Source organism: Papaver somniferum, chromosome 8 (assembly GCF_003573695.1).
Source record: "Papaver somniferum cultivar HN1 chromosome 8, ASM357369v1, whole genome shotgun sequence".
NCBI classification, from domain to species: domain Eukaryota; kingdom Viridiplantae; phylum Streptophyta; class Magnoliopsida; order Ranunculales; family Papaveraceae; genus Papaver; species Papaver somniferum.
The window spans coordinates 19,902,573-19,923,527 of NC_039365.1; the positions used below are offsets into that span (position 1 = coordinate 19,902,573).

General features: G+C 39.9%; 1 protein-coding gene and 1 long non-coding RNA gene across 14 annotated transcripts; both read right to left on the bottom strand.

The window, feature by feature from the left end:
• Positions 1-3,752: 3,752 nt before the first annotated feature.
• Positions 3,753-4,745, bottom strand: LOC113305228 (uncharacterized mitochondrial protein AtMg00810-like). Its single transcript, XM_026554310.1, has one exon. It carries the CDS (start codon positions 4,743-4,745, stop codon positions 3,753-3,755), a length of 993 nt encoding a protein of 330 aa, XP_026410095.1.
• A 10,895-nt stretch (positions 4,746-15,640) lies between these two features.
• LOC113304768 lies at positions 15,641-18,874 on the bottom strand. Of its 13 annotated transcripts, XR_003338393.1 has the most exons (6): positions 17,611-18,874; positions 17,303-17,353; positions 17,113-17,218; positions 16,620-17,002; positions 16,054-16,160; positions 15,641-15,917 (listed from the first exon to the last, which is right to left on the bottom strand). It is a non-coding gene; the product is annotated as an uncharacterized LOC113304768 (long non-coding RNA). The 13 variants fall into 13 exon arrangements; XR_003338389.1 differs by having other exon boundaries at positions 16,620-18,053; positions 18,335-18,407; positions 18,510-18,874; XR_003338390.1 differs by having other exon boundaries at positions 17,303-18,874.
• Positions 18,875-20,955: the final 2,081 nt, after the last annotated feature.

The following is a 20,955-nucleotide window of genomic DNA, read 5'->3' on the forward strand; positions in this document are numbered from 1 at the left end:
CAGATTCCCTAGAAACTCGATCAAATTCGAGAATAAATCTCTTATTCTTCACGTGCAGTTTTAACAATAATTCCATCTGTCGATCTTTGTATGCGTCTGTTAGCTATTCTATTGCTCCCAAAATCTTCTCTGACTTGAACTCAACTGTTTTGAAGTATATCCCACGCAAGAATCTCTCCCAAATCTTTCAAACCAATTCAAAACCCTAAACAGGGACCGTGTGCACTGTCTTGACTTTGTGTGGATTTCCTGACTTATCCAGCCCAATTAGATGGGTATAATCGCTTCTAACAGGTCCCTTATGTCTTGTAGAGTCCGTGGGTACCAAATTTGCCCATTGAATCGCCTGCTAGGTCGCTCAAATCCTTGATCCAAAACTGTTGACGCTGCTGCCTTTTTTCCCGCCAAAAATCCAGTTTTGAAACTTTGAAGATGACCTCCCCCTATCCAGTTCCGGTCTCCCTTTAGCAGATGCCTGGAAATGGGTCACCCCTTAGTAATTAGGTTACCCCTTATCCAAAATGAGAGTCCGTATAGTAATTTTCTCCCACGGGCGCAAAAACCAATTTTTAGCCAATTTCGCCGCAAAAGCTTTATTCTTCCAAAAACACCTACAAATACATAAAATAACCGAATAAGTACAATATCGAGTACTAACAATATATACAAATGAGCTATATTAGACACATAAATGTGTCTATCAGCAACCTAAAAGGGGAGATCCTCAAACACCCATGGAATGCAAAATATCTCAAGCCATACTACCCGTAAAGGGCAACACAGACCTGCATCTGCGTGAAGAGCGCCAGAAGAAGAAAACGACGCTTGCGATCGACATGTTTTCTATCTCTGATAGAGGAATAGCAAACCTCAACCTATCAATCAAGAAAACTTTTGGCAAAAAATAGTCACAATACATGGAGCAACATAGTAACAAGACGACCGCGTGTAAATATAACACCTCACGAGAACCCTACACCTGTAAATACAACCTCCGCGTCAATACTCCATCCTCCTATTTTTTACTATTTACTACCTCTGAGGTTCCATCAATGGAATTCTTCTAAATGTAACTCAACAAACTGAATAAACACTTTAGCCCTCTTTCACCCGTGGACGTAGACACTCTGTTGTCGAACCACGTAAACACTAGTGTTAATTTTTGTTCTATTTTACTTGGGGAAAGTAGTCACCTACAATCTCTCTGGACTCCCCTATCAGCGTCTATAAGTGTAGGACCATGGGGAAGGCATCCAGCAGAAAGAGATACCCAATCGATCTTATGGCAGCGGGTTGACGGAATGAACGTACATTCCAAACAACTCATATCTTAGAACGCTGCCTCGACCCCCACCGTCTGGGAATCCTATGGCCCAGGATTAGCCAGCGGGGTGACAGGTCTCAAGACGTTCACGAAGATACACATATCTTCGGGTTCGCACTCAAACACTTCGTTGTCCCTGATTACATTCAGTTATATTCCAAATTAACCATAACAATATTTAAAAAGAAAAAAAGTTGATTACAATATTTAAAACAATGATCAATTCATTAAAAGTTGATTACAGGCTTAGCAATGATACACGGAAACAAGAAAATACAAAAGGAATCTCACGAAGCCTCATAATCAACAAAGATCAACTCTCTACAAAAATCTACTTGGATGGTTCAACCCCACCAGCAGGTTTAGCAATCTTCCCCTTCTGCGTTGAAGGTACGCTCCCACCCGAGGAAGGCCCTGAAGAACCAGATGTAGGGGGCGGGGGTTTCTCACGGTGCGGATATCTCTTGATAAGGCCATGCTCGGTCTTAAGATCATACTCGATGCTATCCAGAATTTTGTTAGTCTCTTCCACTAGTTGACACCGAGCCTTGTACGCAATAACAGTATTCATCATCTCAGCCTTTGACAACAACGAGGAAAGGCGACTCACTTCCTTCGAAGCGTCTTGGGCATCCTCGTCCCTTGCTGTAGCTAAACCTTTGTGATAATTAATCTGGCTTTCCTGATGCACTAATTGAGATTGAGCCTCCGCAAGCTCTTCATTTGCAGTACAAAGTTGTCCCTGGAGCTCTGCAAGGAAAAGAAAAATGCATATGGTTAGGTCCAGGAAATTACAGAATCACACTCGATAATATAAGCATATACCTTCGACTCTCGCCGAAGCTATTTCATATTCGTTAACAACAGCATCACGGGCTCCATCAAGAAAGTCATACTCATCTGAAAACTTCTTATAATCCGATTGAAGGGTTGAAAGGGGGTACTGACTCGCATCTAATTCTACCTGTTTCATTGAATCCAAGTGACGAAGATGGTTGACCTCATTGTTTAAACCCTCCAGACCCTTGTTGAGCCGATACATATTTACTTCAAGATTTCTCTCAGACTCAGCTTGGGGTACCACATCAGCCCTAGAAACAGCTAAAGATTTGCTAAGAGCACCAGCCTCAGCCCTTGCGTCATCTCTCTCCCTAGCAAGACGCCGAATGTTATCTTTAACATCAGAAGACTGAGAAGAACGAGCTTGACGCAATTCTTCTTCCAAGAGATTGATTTTAGCTTCCAATAATGAGACCTGTTCTTGGGATTCACGAAGATTATCACGCGTCCACAACAACGTTCCATTAAACAAACGACGATCATTGTTATATTCGTTCTGCATATTAATCATTTGGACTCGTCTGACCCTCCACTCCTCTGCCAAAGCATTATGTTCATCGGCACAAGTATTCCACTTATCAGCCTCGCTCTTTATCTTATCTACCAACTCTGCGATGCGAGATTTATGACGTTGCCGCTCTTTCCGAAGTCATACTAACTCAGGAACTCCACCCACTGAAGATAAGGTGGGGGAGGGAGACTCAGACAGAACACTAATTACAATAAAGGACAACAGCAAGGAAGAGAACAGATAATCAAACATGTAATAGCCGAAGAATTCTTCTTGGCCTCCTCCAACTCACTACGAGCCATAGCAAGATCCAAGCGAATCTTCTCCTCCTCCTTGCCTTGTTTCTCCTTAGCCTTGAGGAGACTCTTCAACTCACACATCTCCCTATCCCTATCAGCAATGACAGTCTCAGCCGCAGTAAGCTCCTCTTCCCGAAGACGGAGCTTAGCCTCCAACTTAAGGGATTTGGCCTTAAAAAACTGGTACAACATGTGATTGCAATGCTCACTCCTCATCATATGCGAATCAGAAGATTATAACACCCTGACTCTAAAAATTGCTAAAAATTGATACAAGGCAAAATGATGAGGAACTCACCTTTAACATCCGTTGTTGGGTAAATCCATACTGATACCCATCAGCCAACGCCATCATATCAGCAACAGTCGAGGGGGCGTCGACTACTAGAGCAGCCTCCAAGGCCCGAAGATTCTTATCCCACGCTTCTGCGACCTGGTCCTCGGGAGACAATTAACAGAAATAATGCTATGATCTGTTACTTCATCGGATCACACAAATAGAGAAGAAATCAGAAGAGAAAGAACTGGAATATTGATGAATTCTATTTCTCATGTTAACTAGTTGTGTTGATTGATTTCTTCAATACATTGCAGACTCAATTTATACTAGTTGATAACATGACTCACTACTAACAGACTCCTACAAACCAGCAACAACGACTCACGACTTCCACTACTACTGACACGTTCAAAGCAAGACTGAAGACACTACTACTGACACGTTCAAAACAGAACTGAAGACTAACAAATAACTGAAAACACATACACGAACTAGGCACTAATTTTTGACACTCCCCCTTAGTGCATAGTTACGGTCAATTACTCCAAGAAGGTTCCTAAAATTTTCAAACTTAACTCTTCCAAGTGCTTTGGTAAAGACATCTGCAACTTGTTCTTCACTTGGAATGTTCTGCAGCTCTATTTCTCGATCAATCACCTTCTCACGAACAAAATGATGTTGAATTTCGATGTGTTTGCTGCGAGCGTGAAACACCGGGTTTGCTGCAAGCTGCATTGCACTCTGGTTATCACATTTGATAGGTACTGAATAGTCTACCTTGTTGCTGATATCACCAATCAATCTTTTCAGCCAAATGCACTCCTGTGTAGCCATAGTTGATGCCACATATTCAGCTTCAGTGCTTGAAAGTGCCACATTACGTTGCTTTTTACTGCACCAGGAAACTGCTGCTGAACCCATATAGAAACAATATCCAGTAGTTGAGCGCCTGTCATTCATATCACCAGCCCAATCTGCATCAACGAATCCGTGCAACGAACACTCTTTACTGCCTGTGTACATAAGACCATACTCCAAAGTACCTTTGACATAACGTAGAACTCTTTTTGCTGCAATCCAGTGAGACACACAAGGTTTCTCCATAAACTGAGAAACAACTCCAACAGCATACAGAATATCAGGCCTTGTGATAGTTAAATAGATTAAACTACCCACAAGTTGTCTATATAAGGTTGGATCCTTCAATAACTTCCCTTCATCTTTCAATAATTTGAGACCAGCCTCCATAGGTGTAGCCATTGGTTTTGCATCATCCATGCCAAAACGCTTCATTAAACTGGTAGCATACCCCTTTTGAGAAACAAAATAACCATCTGCCTTTTCTATTTCAAGCCCCAGAAAGCATCCAACTTCTCCCAAGTTTTTCATTTCAAACCGAACGGATAAGTTATCTTGAAGACGTGCAATTTCAGCAACATCGTCTCCCGTAATTATCATATCATCCACGTATAACAATATCATGGTACACATATTTGTTTTCATTTTAACAAATAAGCTAGAATCTGATTCTGAAATCTTAAAGCCACAGAAAGTAAGATATTCAGAAATCTTACCATACCAAGAACGTGGAGCTTGCTTAAGACCGTACAACGCCTTCTTTAGTCGACAAACGTAATCCGGGTACTGCTCTGAGATAAAACCTTGGGGCTGCTTGATAGTCCCCGGCAGCGGCGCCAAAAACTTGGCAGGCCTAGAAAGGTGTAAAAAAATTATCCCCGGCAGCGGCGCCAAAAACTTGGCAGGCCTCGAAAGGGTATAGAAATTGAGCGCAAATAAAAACGGGGGCCTACAGTAATACCGCAAGTGCACGGTCGTCAGTTGTAGCTCGTGCAAGTACGGGTCGATCCACAGAGATCGGGTGTGTTTCGGAAGTGTTTCTTGCTAATTGGGTTCCTAAATTGTTGTTGGGTTTTGAAGCCTTTTGGCTTAAATTGGGCTTTGAGTGCTAATGGGTTTGTTCAAAATAAAAAGAACTGAGCTTGGGCTCAGTTTGGTCTTTGAAATGCAAATGGGCTTTGGCCTTAAACAACTGGGCTTTGGGCCTTAGTGAAATGGGCCTCAGTGAACTAGACCTTGGGCTTTTGGTTTTAAACAAATGGGCTTTGGTTAAACCCACAGGTTGGCTGAATAGGGCTATCAGTTTGAGTTGAGCTTTGGACTTGATAGTGGACCAGATTGGGCTCAGCTGGCTTTGGCAGTGAACTGAGCTTTGGGCTCAGCAGCAGCAGGCAGGAAAAAGAAGGCAGCAGCTTGGCAGCAGCAACAGAAGTGCTGCAGGGCAAGTGCAAGAGAAACAGCAACTGCAGAGCAAAAGCAACAGCAGCTGCAGAGGGAGGCATAGAAGGCAATGCAGCAGCTGTACACAGGGCCAAGAAAAGAAAGCAGTATTGCAGCACAAGACAATGCAAGTAGCAGCAAGAACAGCAAGACAGAGGCAAATGCACAGCAAGGCCAAGGAAACAACAGCAGTAGGGGAAGCAACAAGAAAACAAGTAGTGGGTAACTAACAGGGCAGCAACAGGGAAGACACAACAGCAACAGAAAACAACACAAGATGAACCAATGCCTAAGCCAAGGGCAGGGGTGATAAAGAAACTGAAATGAAGCAAGGCTAGGCAGAATACAGGCAAACTAAAGAATGGGAGGAAAATTAGCTTGCTCATTGTCACTAGTGAGCACTAATTTCCCCCAATGCACAATCAGCACATTGCATACAAGCATACACAGGGAATGGCAAGAAATCAGCTTGCTTTAAGCACTGATTTCTTCCATTACACAATCAGTTCATTGCTTCAAATGTATCTAGCCTAACATTCCTTCAAATGACAGTGAATTAAACATGACACAACAATGAGGATAAACATATAAACAAACATGAACATAAGCACAACTAACAGGAGCAGAACTGAAATACTAACAGGAATTAATTTAACCTAACATGATACTTAACACATTAACAGTGAATAACACAACATCACAAACATAACAAGAGCACAGCAATTAACAAGAAACAATATTGAGAACAACATGAATGAGCTTGTAAATTGAAAATTGAAAATTAACAGTTAACAGGACATGAGAGTCCTGGATGTGGGCTAATCCCAACATAGTTTTTACACACATCCCTCACCACATATTTATACCCAATTACATCATTAGGGCTTTCCCCCAATTTTCCCCCAAAATCAGTGAAATTAGGTTTTGCAAATTACCTAATTTTATGGCACAATTCCTCCCATGTGCGACGACCCATTCTTCCTCTGACTCCCCTCATGCTATCCACGCCTCCAATTGCTTCATCTATCAATCTAATTCACCAAATCCAATCCTAACAGTGAAGAGGATGGTGGAGTTGTTGAAATAGCTTAATAGGTGATAGGGGTGATGATAGTAGTGATGGGTTGCGGTTGTTGTGGAGAGTTGGTGGTTTGGTGGCTGTTGCAGGAGGGGTGGTGACGACAGGGAAGAAGGTGGTGGTGATGGTGCGGCAGGGTATGGCTCTGCAGAGGGGGTGAGGTCGATGGAGAGGAAGGAGGAGATGTTTGGTTGAGGTTAAATGGTTCGGTTGCTAGGGTGTTATGCGAGATATCAAGGTTCGATGTCCAGAGAAGGTAAGCCGCTGGATGCGAAGATGGCTGGTAGATCTAACGGTAAGATAAGAGATGAATCGATGCAACCGTTGGATTTTGAAACACAACGAAGTCAACGGTTTCAGATGATGTTAGGTACTGTAGTGTTTAGCGGAAGTATCAAACTTTGATGCACAGCAAGGGAGCGACCGTTGGATTCAACTACCATCTAATCTGAAGGCTTGGAATTTCAGCGCTGTGGTGCTTGGCAGAGACTTCAGATTTTGATGCTCTATGAAGGAGCGACCGTCGGATGCTTCTGAGAAATGATCTGATGGCTGAGAACGGAGGCGCTTTTGTGTGTAGAAAATGAGGTTGTGCGCACCATTCTTCGCGGTTTCCTTGCGTAATTTCTCCCGGCTTTTCACTACTTTTCTGCTCTTTTCGCTCCGCGACTCATCCGAACTTTATTTATTACCTAAAAATGCAGAATTAATTAATAAAAATATTTATTCTTGAAAACAATGAAAATACAGAATATGGGATAAAATGTAGAATTAATGCACAAAAGATGAGTTAAAATGCCAACAAAAAGGGATAAATATACAATATTTGGCACTCATCACTGCTCCATAAAGATTTCTCGATCCAGTTCACCATAGAGGAATGCATTTTTGACATCAAACTGCCACATATTCCAGGAGTTGTGCGCTGCAAATGAAATGACGCTTCTTACTGTTACCATTTTTGCGACAGGACTGAATGTCTCTTCATAATCCAACCCATAATTTTGTGAGAACCCACGAGCAACTAGGCGTGCCTTGTATCGATCAACAGCTCCGTCAGCCTTCTTCTTTAACTTGTAAACCCATTTACAGGTTACTAGCTCGGTATCTTTAGGCTTTGGTACTAACTCCCACGTGTTGTTCTTCTTGAGGGCTGAGATTTCCTCTTTCATCGCATCCTCCCATTTCGAAATTCCTTGAGCTTCTTTGTAGCATGAGGGCTCAAGTCCAGTCATATTTCCTGAAATAAAACATGATGTCACAGTACAAGGGTTTAATTGAATCACATAATCTTTGAGATGCTTAGGTTGCTTTCTTGCTCTTGTTGACCTCCTAGAAGAATCTTCTTGCTGATTTGAATCATCAGAGTTGCTCCCCCTACTACTTGTAATATCACCATCAGTTGTCACCTCTTGGTTTCTCACTGAATTTTCTCCATCCACAGCAACGGGATCATCAATTTCATCCTCCAAGTTGGTAACCATGTTAGGAATAGTGTAATAATTTGATACCTCGTCGAATATCACATCTCGAGAGGTGACACACTTCTTCGTCTCTGGATTCATACATTTCCACCCTTTCCTACATGGGTCATAACCCACAAAGATGCATTTTCTAGCTTTTGGGTCTAGTTTTGTTCTGTTGCTTTTAGGCACATGTACATAACATATAGACCCAAATACACGAAAATAACTCACATCTGGTTTTTTATGAAATAGAATTTCAAATGGAGATTTTTCGGTACCTGGCCATGGCGGCAGTCGATTTACCACGTGACAAGAACACTGCATTGCTTCTGCCCAAAACTCTCTAGGAAGGTTCTTATCGTGCAACCATGATAGACTCATCGAGGCGTGCGATCTTCCGTTCTGCTACTCCATTCTGTTGTGGGGTACTTGGGCATGTCATTTGTCGTCGAATTCCATGATGACTGCAGTAGGTTAGAAACTCGTCTGACATATATTCACCTCCATTGTCTGTTCGCAAACACTTTATTTTTGACCCAAACTCCTTCTCTACATTGTTCTTGAATTCCATAAACCTTGAGAAGACTTCGCTTTTGTTTTCCATAAAGTACACCCATGTGTATCTTGAATAGTCGTCGACAATGATCAACATATAATGAAGGCCACTGTAACTTGGAGTTCTGGTCGGACCGGTGACATCTGAGTGTAATAATTCAAACATTTTTGATGACCGGTTAACTGAACTTTTAAACGGAAGACGATGAGATTTACCGTATTGGCATCCTTGGCAGATGACATATTGTTGTATTCTCTCCAGATCAGGTACACCATCAAGTAGTTTCTTTGAAGAGATTTGTTGCAGCAGCTGATTTCCAATATGGCCCAATCTTGCATGCCAAATAGATGCACGATCATTCCTCCCAGTATTCTCTACAAAGGCTTCACTTGCAGTCATAACAAACAAGGACTCCTTCTTCTTTCCAGTGAGAATAATGTCACCTGTTAACGATTTAATATTCTCGATAATCTTTACGTCTTCAGGACCAAAAAGAACATACCTTCCCGACTTGGTTATCTGAGGAACAGACAGAAGGTTCTTTTTCAGTCCGGGCACATGATATACATTATCCACATCTACGTTATCTCCATTTCGTTTTTTAACTATGACATTCAGCTTCCCTTCATTCACTACTGGATGCACCGAGTTATCAGCTGTAACGATTGCTCTCCTCCATCATGTCTACGGACATCCGAAAGTAAGGACTCGTTTCCAGTTGCATGATGTGAGCAACCAGAATCGACAATCCATTCCTTCGTATAATCAATAGAGACATTTGCATTACACAACTTTTTACTCTCCTTCATATCAGCAACTTCAATTGAAAAACATTGCTCCCATTTAGGGTCATCATCCTTCTTTTCATGGACGACATTCGCATTTTCATCCACGAGCTTTGCACGACATCTCTGCTGGGTGTGACCACGTCTTCCACACCTAACACACTCAAGCCATTCTTCATATCTCGTGCGACAATTTCTTGCTATGTGATTAGGCTTCCCGCATTTGTGACATTTAAAAATCTTCTTTCCACGGACCTCCATCTCTCCATCAGCATCTCTTGATTTTTCTTTGGTGAAAAGTACATCTTCTGAACTGTGGTTTCTTGACATTTGCTTCATCAACGCCTCTTGGTTTGAGAGAAGATTTTCTAACTCAATGATGGACGGTTGAGTTGTCCACCCTTGAATACTGGAAATAAAAGGCATGAATTCTTTTCTCAAGCATCGAATTATATGACGCCGCATTCTTGCCTCACTGATCTTCTCCTCCTCATCCAGTTCTGAAATTTCAGCACAAAGGTTTTTGATTTTCAGAAATAAATCAGAGATGGATATACCTCCTTGACTTAATGTCGCAAGCTCATTCTCAAGAAATTGTAACTTGGCAGTATTCTTCTTCATATTCAACCTTTCAAGGTTATCCCAAATTTGTTTTGGCGAGATCTCATCACGAACATGATCAATATACTCCTTACTGATTGATGTTCGCAAGGCATAGAGAGCTTTTCCGCATTTTATCTTCCACTTCCTACGTGCTTCAGCATTATCTTGAGTGTCGTCAGGAATAACATCAGCACCACTTACAAGATCCCACAGGTCTTGACTTTGCAGATAGGCCTCCATACACAAACGCCAATACTTGTAATTGTTACCTACAAGCTTCTCCACACATACTTGAGCTGAATTACCACCATTCATCTTCACAGACAAGAACAAAAAACTAGACTTCTCTCTCAGATTTTTTATTTTTTATTTTTTATTTTTATGTTGTAGCAAACTAGTTGTACTCGAACAAACAGGTTTCTCTCAACCTGCTCTGATGACCATAACAGAAATAATGCTATGATCTGTTACTTCATCAGATTACACAAATAGAGAAGAAATCAGAAGAGAAAGAACTGGAATATTGCTGAATTCTATTTCTCATGTTAACTAGTTGTGTTGATTGATTTCTTCAATACATTGCAGACTCAATTTATACTAGTTGAGAACATGACTCACTACTAACAGACTCCTACAAACCAGCAACAACGACTCACGACTTCCACTACTACTAACACGTTCAAAGCAAGACTGAAGACACTACTACTGACACGTTCAAAACAGAACTGAAGACTAACAAATAACTGAAAACACATACACGAACTAAGCACTAATTTTTGACAACAATTGCATCATATTACGGGTATAGGCATCAGATTTCTTCTCACCCTCCACCACAGGAGCTGGATTGGGTACGAACATCAAGTTCTTATTTTTAAACCAAGCTTAAATGGCATCATCACCCTCAAGGATCAGTGACTGAGGAAAATCATCTCCAGAAGACCCAACCGAGTCCTTACCCATGTCCGTGAATTTAGCACCCGAAGAGTTCGAGGATACTCCCGCATCCAAATCTGGAAGGTCTCTAGCACCGCTCCCCTCTGGAACATCACCAGCATTCCACGACTCCCTTGCCCTTTCCATCCGCCTTGCTAGAGTTACCAAGCACATCCCAATCATCGTTTGGGAAAACCAGGTTGAACTCAGAAGCCAGGCCCAGGGCAGCGTTTATGTCAAAGCTATCCTCCGTAGAATAAATCCGACCAAAGGAAAACTCCTGAGACATAGCAGGAATTTCATCACCAACACCTTCAGCACCAAGGCCAGTGTTATCATCACCAGCATCACTGCAACCCGTAGGATTAGCTTCGGCACCAGCATCATGAAAACCTGCGGGATTAATTTCACCACCAATACCGCTGCCACCAGCGGTAGTATTCCCTTCAACAAATTCTTCATCATCATGACCTGGAGGGGATGTATCAGTACGCTCTTCCATATCAGACATATCTTCATCCTCTCCAAGCTCAGTCACATGACTGTTAACTTCTTCATAAACCTCCGCCTCCTCGATTGTTGCGGTGGTGGACTGCTTGGGATTTATCCTCCTCTTCTTTGGCGCCTAAGGAGACAAGGCACAAGAATAAAAATCCCTGACTTTGAAAAGAATTAAAATTGCCTCAACTAAAGGACAAGGCATATGGAAATCTTACATTGACAACCGCAGCATTCTTCGCCTGAAGATCAGCATCGGAACTCTCTTCGTCATCTCCGTCAACAACATCGAGGCCATATTGGAAATTCATTCCCTCAAAATTCAAATGCCAAGGACGGAAATTACCATAACGAGCAGGAGGAGCCGCACGTATCTGTCTATCTGCGGTAAGACGCCATCCTTGTGGACCTGGAACCCACCCCCAAGCCCAGGGACCAACAACCTCAATAACAGTTGTGTGTCATTCATAGTCGTGATCACGCTTGATCCGCTCACGAGTAGGAAACACCAGTTTGTTAGTAGAATTCTCTGTACCCGGGACGTACTTCACCTTAGCACCACTTACTTCACTCAGAAGGCGGATCTCACCACGAGGAGCGGAAATATTCCGAAGACTCGCACTCCACGGTTTAAGATTACTACTGTAAACATAGTCACCGAAAGACTTGTTAAAATTCTCAGGCGTATACCACTCCCTTTCCTCAGGATTGTGAACACAAAGAGTCATCATTGTCTCTCCTTTGCTCCGAAGATAACACTCCCTCAGTGCATGAAGATAATTCCCATGAAGTTGGGAAATAAAGCGACAGTGTGTGTTCTTCGAAGAACCCTCTCGACCAGCCAGCACATCATAATAAAAAGAATCCCCAGACTTGTACAAAGGCAACATAAGACCCGCTTCAAAAGCCCCCACCGTGGTCAGCAGATGAAATTCATCAAACTTATATGTCGATATCATCTGATAAGTAATATCATCATCAGCAGCGTAAAAACGAACATCGAATAGCTGAAGACCATGCTTTTCCTTGAAAACTTCCAGATCAATATGTTTGAAGGTCACTTTCTTCTCCCCAACAGCGATGCTACATATTTCTGGAGAAATATCTTCCTCCTCCACGGGATCAGGCGCAGAACCCTTCGAAGGGTTTCTCTCGGAAGCTTTCCTCTTAGGATGAACCTTAGATACATCAGTCTTCGAAACCACTTCTTTCGAAGACCTCCCCTTGGGTTGAGATACTGGAGGGGGGTGGGTAGAGGATGTTGATGAGACGTGGAAGGAGGCGCCACTGACCGAAGATGTAGGACATCCCGCGTTCTCTTAGGATCATCACGCGGATTAATTAAGGGACGAGAAACAGCATACCGGGAGCCAGTAGCCTCTTTTGTCCGGTCCCCCTTCTGCGTATTCCCTCTATGCGACTCCCCCCTCTTAGAAGATAAGTGCCTCTGACCAGAAAAAGACGAAACCCTATGAACGCGGGCATCACCTTGGGAAGACTTAGACGAACCTCCCGCAGACGGAGAAACATCAGGATCTCTACGCGGAGGAGATCTACGCGGACTCGGCGGTGGAGTTTGATAAGAAACCCGCGGACGATCAGCCATGTATGCTAAATACATAAACAAGTTTCAGATTTCCGCGGAGACAAAACGAAAATCAAAAAACCCAATTTCATCCAGTTCTTCATAATCATGAACCAGATGGAAAATAAGAACAAACCCTAAATAAAAAGGGGAAATAACAAATAGGGGAAAGCATACACGAAGGAAGATATCATTATTGTTTGTAATGACGAACAGGGGCAATCATACACAACATCTATATATATGTTCTTCATCACAAACACATATAGCAACAGCAGAAAACGAATATATTTTTCATCAAAGGATAATCAAACACAGTAGAAGCACTTACCTATAAATGAAAAATCAGGGTCGTGAAGAAAGCTTCAAGGAACAACAACAACAGAAGCAGCAGAAAGCTTCGAGGAACAACAACAACAGCAGCAGAAAGCTTCGAGGAACAGCAACAACAGCAGCGGCAGAAAGCTTCGAGGAACAACAACAACAACAACAATAAAGACAAAAACAACAGTAGCAGCAGCAGCAATTAATAACAAGGAAACAAAAGCAGAGAACAAAAAATAAAAGTTCTGAGGAAAGAGAAGGAATGAAATTTATGACTAGAGAATTTTCACATTCCTTCTCATATATATATATATATATCCAAAGAGAAATAAAACCGCCCCACTACCCAAGAAGAAGTTATTGCAAATAGTGGGTAACGTGCCCTAAAATCTAGGAAAATAATAAAGAGAAGATGAAGAGAGTAACACGTTTTTTCTTCCCACTTCGACTAACCGCCCAGTAGGATGAAAAGGGGCAAATTGTAGGTACATATTTCATCTTCCGCCACGTGTCCAAAAAGACACACGTGGAAGACATGCGGCTGAGAGCATCAAGATATGATATCACACGTGGACAGCCAAGAGACGCGCCTTGTCAAGATAGCGTCGCCACCCACCAGATCCAACGGTAGAGGATTGAGGAGACAGAAACACTAGAACACAGCGAAGCACTGGAGGATAACCCAAGAGTCACTTTATCCTATCCCCAGAAAGATCTAAGATCTACGGCTGGGGATAGTCTAACTGACGCAGACAAGACAGGGGCAGAGGACAGCTGTCTGCCGCTGACAGACATCTCAACTACCCGCATTAAGTACCCTCAAACAGCATACGTGTCAGTCAGCCTGTGGAGGAAGCACAGATAGAACTGCATATTCAAATGGAACACGAAGACCTCTGCGTAAGCGGCACAAGACACAAGAGGCTAAGGTTATAACGGGCTTCAGAAGTGGACCCCACGTAACCACCCTATAAATACCCCTCTCTCCCAAGTGAAGAGGAGGCCGAAAAACATTTAGAGGAGAATAGGAGAGAGACACAGATAGAGAAAGTGTAAGTGAAGTTCCTCCTGCTACGCAGGCTCATATTGGTCTCAAAGTCATTCGACTATTTCTGTAACCTTCATACATATAATGAAAAACCCAAACCCGTAGACAGAGATCTGAGTGATGAATCATATAAGTTAATCGTTTCATATATATTCATGCATTTACACTTTATATGTTCAATTCGATACTTATGGTATATCATGTTCGTACATTTTATGTTTCATCCACTATTTATCTTATTGTATGAGCCAAGTACAATGATTGTAGTTGATGAGACGAGGAAGAGTATTAGAACTTTGAGTCAAGGATTCGACATAACCTATCCATTCCCCTCAGGTGCAGCTTGTTTAAAGTAAGGTCATGAGTCTGCGTGTATTATTTGTGAATACTCAGATGACACCAGATCTTTGTGTTCACAGAATACCTTTCCTTCCATATACACCAAGTTGCAGTCATTATTTCTACCATATGGTCCTTGAGATGGCTTGATGAAAGCCATTTTAGGATCCAATCTTGAATGCTACTACCAGAGTTTATGTCTTGAAGAACATACTGACCAGATGGAATGGCAGACCTGGCAGATCTGAAGAAAGCCCAGTTCAAAATTATGTGTTCAACAGTTTTAGATTTACCAGGTCACACATTTTGCAAACATCATCATGCTCTTGTACTACACCATTTCCAGGATTTTGTCACAGGCCATACCTGTTACTTATTGAATTTGTAACGGTTATAGCCTATTATAAATATGTCATTATCAACAACTGTAAAGGTATTTTGTAACGGTTTTATTTGTGACAAGAGCCAGATACAGTCACATATAAAGCGTTACAATAATTAATAGTCACAATTGATCTAATTTTAGGATTGCGACACGTGGATCATTTGTTTAGGTGTGAGTATATTATCATAACGATTCGTTTGAGGATACCTATCTACTTGTAGTAACGGTTACAGTAACACCTATAAGTGTTACCAATTGCTTGTAACAAATGATAACACGTGTTCTTTTTAACTAACACTTTTGTAATAATTATTTCCGTGACAATTCCTTAAATTACAATTAAAAAAATGGATAGTCCAGATCCATTATAACGGACCTGGGCTTCTAGTTTACAGGCCTGGGACACAATTTATCCTCAAATACAGGCATGCGACACAATTTATCCTGAGACAGCCTGCGTTACACATTTCAACACTCATACATGCTTTGCGGAAACAAGCACAAAGGTCTATTCATTACGATACTTGCAACCAAAAAATTGTTTTATTCATTACGAAATTTAACCAAGCACAATTTTCAGAGCCAACACTTTGTGAGCTGCAACCAAGTAAAAACAAGCTTAACTTAATTAATACACAATGAGATAAGAAGTTCCAAGAGAATAAAAATATACAAATGAATCAAAGTGAGTAACCCATAGAATAAATTGTTATGATTCCTTCCTTCAAAGAGTTTCATACAAATAAGAATATCCAATACTTCCTGCAAACAAAAATCAATGTAATTAGTTTCTGGGATAACTTACCCAGCAGAAATCGGTACAAGTTTATCAAGGTCTTTCTGAAACGGTAATTCAATAATTTTAAGAAACCAACTATGCAATCCATGATATGTTTACCTTCTCAACAGGAGGATCCAGGTAACTAGGGCCTCCTATACAGCTTACTCAAGATCAACACATCCATCTTGGTCAAAATGGCATATTTGAAGGTGCCTGTAAGATTCCTGCAATAGGCAGAATACATACTTCTCAGGTTTCACAATCTTGCACAATCATAATATCTGAAAGCAACAATCTAGGATACCTACTATCATATTAACTTTATCCTTCTATTTTCTTTGAACGAAAGGTGACTATTCTACCATACGGGAGGTTAGATAAGACAACACTAGCATCACTCACTAAAGACGTTAGCCATCAACGGCACCACTACCATTACTAAACTACACTAAACATCACTAAGAAAAACATAAGAACATATGTATCTAGGACTCAAGCATGTTTCGTGACTGACAGATCCAATACCTCAAAAAATAAAGGATGCAGAATGGAATATTACTTCAGTAAAAGAGAACTACAGATCAGAAGCAAAAATGATGGTTAACTGCAGATTCATGTTTAACCCTCAAGACTGTGCCATCTATACTAATCAACATGAGAGAAATAAAACTGCAGAAAGGTACCCAATAGAAATGTGAAATTGGATAATTGAAAGCTCCCATTTGAAGCTAACCACCATGACTAGATTGTCTTGCAGCAAGCTTTGACTGTCGTAACTGTGGTTATGGTTCAACAGTTGCTACAACTCCTCTTACCCCTTTCTGGTTCATTCTACATAGCATGCTTTGCATTATAATTCTTCAAGTGGTTGCTGAAAATAACCGTCTACCAGACTACTGGATGCATTAGCCAGCCAAGCTACAGATCAAGATGTAGTAAGGTTGGTTATATAGGCCACATCTAATATACCTATTCTTACCGTGAATAACCTTAGACAAGTCCCATAATCACGTATACTTATTAAAACCACAACATTTGGCATAGGAAAACCATTCTTCTTCAAGCCCTAAATAAGCAAGCAATGGCTCATTAATATACATATCAACTCATTTGATCACCAAATTAAAGAAATAAAACGAAAAACAAACTGAGAAGTAAGCATTCATGATAATTCACCTGTTCAAAAATGTATGCAATTCATCGTGATTGACCATTCAAAAGCTTTGCCAACTACGTGATTGAAAGGCTTAATTGGCTAGTTTAATACAAGTAAACAGTATTACTGCAATCCACAACTACAAGTTACTTAAAATTTATGCCAAATAGATGGAATAAATCCATTAATAAAGATTCAAGAAGCACTTACAAGGCAGCTTATATATACAATCCGCAAATAAGGATCCTCACATACATCTGCCTGATCCAGCAAGTGAGAAGCATACGACATTATATGACTTATACATACACTACAAAAGAATCATCTTATGATATACCATCTAGTCATACATATGATATACCTCAGGCACTATGATGTTTTTTCAGTTAATTTGTAGACATTGAATTCTGGATTTTGCTCAAAATCATAACGAAATCATGAAACTTGATAAGATTTCGAAGACTGGGGTTTCGATAAATTACCCAGACCCAGTTAATCACATGATAATTTTAGGTTACCTGAAACTGAATAACACTCGAAACTTTGTGCTTGGTTTTGAATCCATGGAAGAATAAGAAGAAAATTGAAACTCCTTGTGTCTAGAAGTTGAGACAAGTAAAGCCAGTTATAACTACCGCGGTGCTGTAAATAGTCACACTTAGCTTCGACATCCCTGGAAGAGACTCTATCCAACCTATCCACTTCATTTCCATTTTTGTACATCCATATGTAAGCAAAACTGCATGCATAGAATCACCTATTCTTCTAGTAAGATGTCTCAAAGAGTTCGAAAATCATATACAGTCTAGGTAATAATTTAAGAGCAAACATTAAACCATTACAATTGAATCACAAGCCAATACAGAACCTACTGTAGTTGCACAATAAGCAACAAAAAAAAACATTGGTCTCTTTTGACGTTGTGAAGCACTTGGTCATGAAGTGATGACATTAGCTTATCCTGAAGCAACAACAACAACAACAAAAACCCAAAATTAAATCAGAACCCTTCATTCAAAAACAGAATAAAAAAACCCAAGAAACACAAATCTACAAAACAAGATCACCAACAAGATTTGCTCGATCTTCGGCACTCAAAGCTTCAGTAAAACAAAACTAGATCAAGGTTTTCAAATACTAAAAACAAAATCAAACAATCAAATAGAGTAAAGGGTTTTCGAGATTAATATTACCAGCAGTAAAATAATATTCAATAATATATTAAGGGGTTTTATTTCTTACAGTAGGAGAAGAGATCTTCAACCCACTTGACTACTCGAGGAGTTCTTTGTAGGTAAAAAAGAAAAGGAAACACCTTACATCAACAATAAAAACGAGAGAAAATAAAGTGAAATTAAATCGTTTAGTAACACAAAAAATTTATCAAAAATATCAACCAAGAACACGATTGATTTACCCTAATGATTTCAAAAGCAGAAAAACCAGATCGGGTTACAACGTTTGATTTCTGTTGATACATGCGTCTTGATTTTGAGATAGGGTTTTAATGAAGCTATGATTTGTGACAGTGAACTTCTAGAATAGATATTTGTCTTCGATTTCTTAACTTTGATTTTGAACTTAATTATTGAGAAAAAAACTGGATATTTGTATTCTAGGGTTCTTCGAGGTTTTGTTGAATTTGAGAAAACAACAACAATTTCATACAATTACAAAAAGAGATTTGAAGAAAAGTAAATCGAGAGAAACAACTCTACTGTGTTAGGATTTCAGTGAAAGGGGAAGAAGAGGCGGTGATGGAGAGGCGGAGATGGATTTAGGTTTTAGGTTTTCTGTATCATTTTCTCTCTCATCTAAACCTTATATAAACCACCCTAGCTACACTGCAATAGAGATGAACGAATATTGTTTTCGACACCCATCTGATTGGTTTCAAAGATCTAATGGTTAACTTCTAACCAAGTTTCAGGAACAAATTCATCGGATGATTCCCGTTATTTCATAACTAGAATATTGGCACGCGCTTCGCGCGTGCTTTGTTTTCTTCCCTCTTATCGGACCCTTGCACACCTAACCCACTTCGTCTATTTTCTGTTAATTTTTTTTTTTGAAGCATTTCTCTTGATTTTTTTTTCCATTTTTACCTTTTTGGCCTCATTTAATTTAGATAATGTATTTAATACATCTATGAAGCTATGGGTAAATGTGAAAAGCTAAAACTTGCAGCTGCAAAATGTTGTGGATGATCAGTAAGGGGTGTTCCCTTTATAATAGTAATATAGTAATAATAATAATAATAATAATAATAATAATAATAATAATAATAGGGAGATTTGGTGGTGCATTTTATAACTTACCGAACCATGTGACATTCGTAACGCAGGGGTCTGTAACATTGGAAACAAAAAATTACTCCCTCTGTCCTAAAATTTTTGTCTTCTATTCTATTTTCGTTTGTCCTAAAATACTGACCAGTTTCTGTTTATAGTCATACTTTTTAGTCAAACTCTCAAATATACCCTTTAATTTTTATAGTTATAAATTCTTTATAGTTATAAATTCTTTATAAATATACCCAATCTAAAATCTTAAATAATATCTTCCCCAATAGGAAACAAATCTACTAAATCAATCCATAAATATTTTTATTTTTATCTTCAATTTAAACATTTCTATAAATAATAAAGTTACCAAATATGTATTTTTCTTACATATTCTATAATCCATATACTCCTTTTAATTTTGGTAATAACATAGCATTTAATAGGGGTAGTTTTGTACACTCCTTCGAGCTCCTTAAAATCTTGACTAAGTCAAAGCGGACTAATAATTTAGGACGGATAGATTTATGCTTATTAAGCAGACCTAAATGCGGACAATGAATAAGAATGGGAACGAACAGGAAGAATGAGAACTCAATGAGAATGAGCTGGAAGAATGAGGATGAATTGGAAGAACGCGAAGTGAATTTCCTTATATCAGGTTACCAGATTACTAAAGATAGATCTCAGATTCTCATTCCAAGGAACTAGAGATGTAAAATATCTGATTTTGACATCACAGGTTCAAAGATTACTAAAGTTCGACCTGAGTTTCTTGTTCAGATGAACTGTAGACGAAATCTATCAGATTCGAACATCACAGGTTCAAAGATTACTAGAGTTAGACCTGAGTTTCTCGTTCAGATGAACTGGAGATGAAATATATCAGACTTAAACATCACAGGTTCAAAGATTACTAGAGTTGGACCTGAGTATCTCGTTTAGATGAACTGAAGACAAAATATATCAGACTTAAACATCACAGGTTAAAAGATTACTAGAGTTATACCTGAGTTTCTCGTTCAAATGAACTGAAGACGAAATACATCAGATTCGAACATCACAGGTTCAAAAATTGCTAGAGTTAGACCTGAGTTTCTCGTTCGGATGAACTGATGACGAAATACATCAGATTCGAACATCACAGGTTCAAAGACTGCTAGAGTTAGACCTGAGTTTCTCGTTCGGATGAACTGAAGACGAAATATCTCAGATTCGAACATTACAGGTTCAAAGATTGGTATAGTTAGACCTGATTTTCTCGTTCGGATAAACTGAAAATGAAATATATCAGATTCGAACATCACAGGTTCAAAGACTGCTAGAGTTAGACCTGAGTTTCTCGTTCGGATGAACTGAAGACGAAATATATCAGATTCGAACATTACAGGTTCAAAGATTGGTATAGTTAGACCTGATTTTCTCGTTCAGATGAACTGGAGACGAAATATATCAGACTTAAACATCACAGGTTCAAAGATTACTAGAGTTGGACCTGAGTATCTCATTCAGATGAACTGAAGACGAAATATATCAGACTTAAACATCACAGGTTAAAAGATTACTAGAGTTAGACCTGAG